General features: G+C 40.1%; 1 protein-coding gene across 1 annotated transcript; it reads right to left on the bottom strand.

The window, feature by feature from the left end:
- Nucleotides 1–327: 327 nt before the first annotated feature.
- On the bottom strand, nt 328–3,833 carry LOC134343492 (interleukin-8-like). The gene is made up of 4 exons (XM_063042211.1): nt 3,713–3,833; nt 3,250–3,379; nt 3,039–3,118; nt 328–1,477 (listed from the first exon to the last, which is right to left on the bottom strand). Exons 1-4 carry the CDS (start codon nt 3,771–3,773, stop codon nt 1,458–1,460), a joined length of 291 nt encoding a protein of 96 aa, XP_062898281.1. The 5' UTR covers nt 3,774–3,833; the 3' UTR covers nt 328–1,457.
- Between the last annotated feature and the right edge of the window lie 2,200 nt (nt 3,834–6,033).

Genomic DNA, 6,033 nt, shown 5'->3' with positions numbered 1-6,033 from the left:
GGCTGCAAAGGGCACCTTGCCTCCCAGTGTTAAATTACAGACCAAGTGTTCAAAAGTAATCTTCTCCTTTACTTGGCTAAATCCACATTATTCATCCCTAATCCCTTAATTTTCCTCACATAAACCCTGGGGTTGGGTTGGCAATTTGTACAACTGCAACATCATTGGTTCAATTTGGGTGTGTAATTGTCTCAGTGTGAGCTCAGTACCTGCCCAGACCATTTGTGCGATGTGGAGTAAATTAAAGAAACTCCATGAAAGAAACTAGAAACTTAATAGTAAAAATTCAGAAAGGTTAGCAACAAGTTCTTCATGAAAAATCCACTTTATTTTATTTTCTTAAGTGCTTTTGAAGAATGATCAACAAATTCATCTCCATACATCAACTGTCCAGACAGTGAACGTGCCCTCAAGGCAAAGATTTCTATCACTTGTTCCTATTTACAAGTTTCATTTTCTCCAGTAATTATCGGACTATTAGCAGCAGTACCTTCTAAAATGAAGGTACTTTAGATGAAAATTACAACTGCAGAAAATTTGCTTCCATAGACTTCAGATAGATCCTAAAATGTGATGTTTTACAAAGAAAGCACTAGTTGAAAAGTCAATGGTCAATAAACAACGCTGTGAAATGGCATGTATGTTACTTGCAGTTACTTGCTCTTACGTTTTCGCACAAAAATGCTTCAGTCAAACAGTATTGGTCAACAATATTGTCATTTCTATATTACAGGCTATGAGCAAGATCTTAAATAACAAAGACGTCTGCTAATTTTTGCACTAGAAATCATTGCAACAATGCTGCATCACCTCATATATTCAAGAAAAAAGGAGGAATGATTTAATTATTTACATCTTCAACATTCTGACTCAGATTATATTAATGAAATAACCAAAAGATAATCCTTCTTTGCACATAGGCTGATTTATCCTCTTTCATTTCTGGGTTTGTAAAGAGAGTGTTGATAACAGGGCAGCAAAAGGGAGAGGGTGGGACGTGAACAGCATGTGAATTTTATCCCAGAGGTCACTGCCTTCCCTTGTCAACCAAGTTCATCTTGAATAAGTTAGCCATGGAAATTAATAAATAACATTCCTCTCACATCACCGTCATCTCCCACTCTTAGAATTAACATTAAGGCTTAACAATTGATGCGCATCTCACATGTCCGAAATTTACCACAGATGTCCAAAGAAACTTTGGATTTGGCACAATGTTTAATATAAATATCACATGGCATTCTCAAATGTAAACAGGTCGTGAGTCCAGGTAAAAAAATGTCCTGTGACAGGGAGGAACTCCAAGATCACTCTCCGAAGACAATGAAGAGGAGACACTGGAATGAACCACTGGATGGTAATATCACAGAGCCAACACCCAGAGCTGAGCTTCCATCATTCCCCATCGGATAATCCAGAGGTGGGACAGATTTCCTCATTTTGCAGCTTCTGATTTTTCACTTGTGTTTTTTCCCTCCTGAAATAAAATTCAATAATTTGCATGGTTACCCACAGTAATACAGCATCATGTGTCTTCTGCAAAAGAACTACGAGAATTCTCAAACTGACGTTCCACAAAGAGGAGCAGATTGCTATGTTCTGGAAACTTGTTAATATGTCAAAAACACTGGAATGGGCATTATTCTAAATGCATTGAGCAGTGTTCAAATCCATTTCAAATTCCTCACAAACTGACACATTTCAAGCATAGATAAAGACCTTGATGGCATTCAGGTATGGATGTGTATAAGCCAGGTGGCATTTATGCCAACCAACAAGCCAGGCAGTGACCCAAGGACTATCCTTGGCAATATCATTTTATCTTCACAAGGTTATTAGCTGCATTTATATAGTCAGATAGAGAGTCAATCTTGATACCCATTTATCATCCATTCCATTATCTACAAGGGAAAACGTTAGAGTGTGATGAACACTCTTTCATTCCTGAATCAGTGTAGATCCAACACCAATCAGAACAAGGCATTCTCCTTAACTGGCCCCTTAACCCACCATTCCCTCAACCTCCCATTTTCTGTGTCGGCAACCTGTGGGGAAATTCGCTATTAAAGATTTTATTCCTAATGTACACACTACTGAATAAAGAATGTTCTTTATTGTTTGGGCTCAGCTGTGTTCTAAAAGGAGTGAATACTGGTCCTGCGGTTGGTAGCTTTACAGTGACCCAACCTCTGATTTTGGATCCCCACCTCAGGTCTGACTTTACTTTGAACATCTCATGAAGTTAATGTGTAAGCATATACTGTATCTAGTAGACAGCGAACTGTTGATGCTAAGGAAGACAGCAATGATAATGTCATGGACAGTGTTAAGGTAATGACACTAATAATTGTCATTGGCATCACCATTGCTGTCTTCTCTGGCATCAACAATTCACAATCTACTGTAGTCATCCGAGTTGAGTCAGCTTCTGACACCCCTTTTTCACCCTATAGTCTCTCTACAAGGCAAGACTCCAGAGTGTGAGCACTGTCAGTAGCTCCATCATCAAGACTCTGGACACCACCCAAGACAAAACATGGTCTGTAACTGGCATCTGAGTGATCTATTCCTCAACCGCCCCTGCACTAGGGCTGTAACCTGTGCAGAAAATCACTAATTACTATTTTATACCTAATGTCCCTAATTGGAATAAAAGTTGTTCTTCATTTGTTGGGCTCAGAGAAGTTGTAAAATGTGTGATAATTGGTACCAGCCATTGCTCCTGCAATTGATAGACTATAGTGACCCAACCTCGACTTCCAGTTCCCTACCACGGTTCCAGGGAACATTAATAATGAATGTTGAGTGAGGGCACTGACACCATAGCATGCAAATATTCCAGGTTATGACTCACACATACAGGAAGGGTACTCAGGTAAAGTACTGGAAGATACTTAATGGTGGTGGGAACGTTAAGCAGGGATGAACAGACAGTACCCTGCACTATGAAGAACCAGAGTCACACAGCAAAATCAATTCACTACATCTACGTTGTATGGCAGCTAAAGTATGAATTTTGACAAACACCAAACACTGACCTTTCATGGCTCTTATGAGAGCCTGCAACCACCTGGCATCAGGATCCACACACACTTTCGTCTCATTTTTCAGGGTGACACTGCGAAAAGACAGTATCATTCAAAATTAAATTCACAGAAACAGTATGTCTTCTCTTGAGGTGCACAGTTTATGAAATAAACATCAGAAAAGGAATGAAGTTAAAGTTGATAATCTGGCTGCTTTACTCACATTATCTCTGCTCTCTCACAGTGGGATCCTTTGGGAATGTATTTCAAGCTCTGGATGAACTTCGGACGAATAACATCAAAGCTGATCCGAATGCAATGGCACCGTCCTTGTGCTCCTGGGATCGGAACACCTGAGGAAAGATTATATTCACTCAGATTTCATTGTTGCTTCAGGGAGAGCAAAGGCTGTAAAACTTGCTGATAATTTCTCCAGCATTTCAGATTCATCATTATTTTGACAAAGATCGAATTGTAGCTGCAGTCCGTGGAAACATTGGAAATCCTGTCCGACATCAATTCTTGGTGCATGTCTTTCTATATTGGTTGTCTAGCTTTCTGAATTAGACTTACAGTAATCTGGAAGTATTTAATTTTTTGGTAAACAGTACATGACTCACAAGATCATAGACTTTGTGCATTATTTTAATAAAAAACAAAAAATAAGTTCGGATATCTCAACATACCCTGTGCAGCAATGGCACACAGAAGGAGGATGAGGATGGTTACAGTGGCTGTTCTGTCCATCTTCCACTTTGTACTGCAGAAGGGATGTCTGCTGAAGGTTCTTCTGTCCAATGCACTAGTTCTCTGCTGAATCAAGTTATGCTCAGACATTCAGTGAGCTCCTATTTATGGGGATTCTCTTCTCCAATTTGCATCATCTCCTGCAGTGAAATCTGCACCAACACTGACGTCCTGAAAGAGGGAATTTCCCTGCTTCTGAGGCAGATCTGCTTTCACTTTCGAGTTTCTGCATCTCAGCAGTTGTGTGGTTTGCAACTGCAGCTGCATTATGTAGCACAATTGGTAGTAATTTACTCAGGTGTGATTTCTTAAGATTTATCTATTAATGTTATGCAAGTTTAAAATCCACCTTCAGCAAAGTGAATGGTGTAAAATGAAACAGCTGTTGTCCTTGAACAAGATCAGTCCAGTTTCAGGCTTTACTGCTCAGGTAGTTTGAGATTCCTCAGCAGAGAACAGCATCCTGATGGTGCTTTACACACTGATTTCCAGGAAATCGTTTTCCGTTTCACTGTCTACACATTACAGCGTGTCTCTGTGCACTTTAATGCCTCAGATTTGTAAAATATGGTCAAGTATTTTACAGGGAGGAGAAGATGGCGGCGCGCAGCCTCTCCAGTGAATGATATCGGTATTTGTAAGTAGGATGCCGTGCACAATTCTGATTTAACAGAGACAGCCGTGAGAGCACAGAGGAACATCTGCAGAAACTTCTGAAATGACCGGTTCTCTGCCGCTGCTACTGTGTAATCGAGAATCTCCGGAGGAGAAGGCCCCAGATCCTAGGCTTTGCCTGTTGCTGGCAGCCAGGGCTGGGGTCGAAGTGGTCGGCAGAGATGGTGCTCGGTGCTCGGTGTCAGAGGGCTGATCAGAGGCTCAAAGTTTTCGGACGGACTCAGAGTCCAACTGTGGTCGGTGCTTCCAGCATGCTGCATCGGCAAGTTTGCGGCACTGGTAGCTCATGGCAGGCAGTTTTCTTCCTTCTACCGTCTGCGTGAGATGTGGGATTTTCGAAAGACTTTGAGACTTTTTTTTACCATGCCCATGGTCTGTCCTTTATCAAATTACGATATTGCTTCCACTGTTGTAACTATATGTTATAATTATGTGTTTTTGTCAGTTTTTCAGTCTTGGTCTGTCTTGTGTTTCTGTGATATCACACTGGAGGAACGTTGTATCATTTCTTAATGCATGCATTACTAAATGACAATAAAAGCGAATTGCGTTGTCCTTATAATCAAAAAAAAGTATAAAAATAGTTCCAGTGAGCTCCTATTTATGGGATTCTCCTTGCATCATCTCCAACATTCAAATCTGCCAAACACTGATGTCCTGAGAAAAGCAATTTCCTTGCCCTTAGGAAAAGAACTTCTTTCACTTTGGCAGAATTTCCTTCAATACTTTTATGGTTTACAGCCACATATGGATTATATATTAAAATAGGTGGTGAATGTGGTTTTTAAAGATTTAATTACAAAATTTAGGGGAGAGATGCAAGGTCCATCTTTTGTAAAGTATATGTGACAAAATCAATCACCATTATCTTTCAAATAAGTGACAGATGATGAGCAACAGAATTCATTTTCAGATGTTACACCTCACTCACTGGGAAATTCCACAGCTCAGGGGAACATACTGACTGTATGGTGAGCTGACACCTGTGACTTCCAGAAAATTCCTCTCCCTTTCATGGTCTGCACACTACAGCATATCTCTGTGTACCTTTTGCTGCAGGTCTGTAAAATACACACGGGTATATGCACATGGCTGCACATTGGATACAACCCTCATTTTCTGTAAAGTGTCAGCACATTGATGCAATAATCTTGAATTGACTTTTTTAAGCATTGCTTTAATCACTAATATGGCTTATTTTGCTCTCACACACAGATTGATTTCACAAAGCTATTTTTGACAGAGTTGAAGTAGGAAAGAGACTTATCAATGAGTCATCTGTTGCAAAGTTCAATTTACTTATGCAATAGACGTTTTTTCCCTAATGTGGAATTTCAGATTCTCTGCTTCCACATTTTGCAACAGGCTCAGTAGACAATGTCATTTTGCAGACATTGTGGCGACCCTCGGGACAATAATAGCAACAGCATTTCTGAAATTTGGTCTAAAATTTGTGAAATACAAGAATTGTGCCTTCCCAGAGATAGAGACACATTCTGCCCTCCATGACCATATTTCTTCAAATATCTACCTCTCCTGCAATCTACCACATTCGATTGGCTTATGCACCAGGGTCTCTCTGTTT

The sequence above is a fragment of the Mobula hypostoma genome, chromosome 3 (assembly GCF_963921235.1).
Source record: "Mobula hypostoma chromosome 3, sMobHyp1.1, whole genome shotgun sequence".
Classification (NCBI taxonomy): domain Eukaryota; kingdom Metazoa; phylum Chordata; class Chondrichthyes; order Myliobatiformes; family Myliobatidae; genus Mobula; species Mobula hypostoma.
This window is presented reverse-complemented; position numbering and strand designations above follow the sequence as displayed.

Bases quoted from the DNA above. Each gene is read 5' to 3' on its own strand.
- LOC134343492 (XM_063042211.1), bottom strand. From the start codon at position 3,773: ATGGACAGAACAGCCACTGTAACCATCCTCATCCTCCTTCTGTGTGCC. The intron at 3,380-3,712 runs GTATGTTGAGAT...ATCTTTCCTCAG, and splicing joins GTGTGCCATTGCTGCACAGG to GTGTTCCGATCCCAGGAGCA. The intron at 1,478-3,038 runs GTCAGTGTTTGG...ATTTTATTTCAG, and splicing joins TCTCATAAGAGCCATGAAAG to GAGGGAAAAAACACAAGTGA.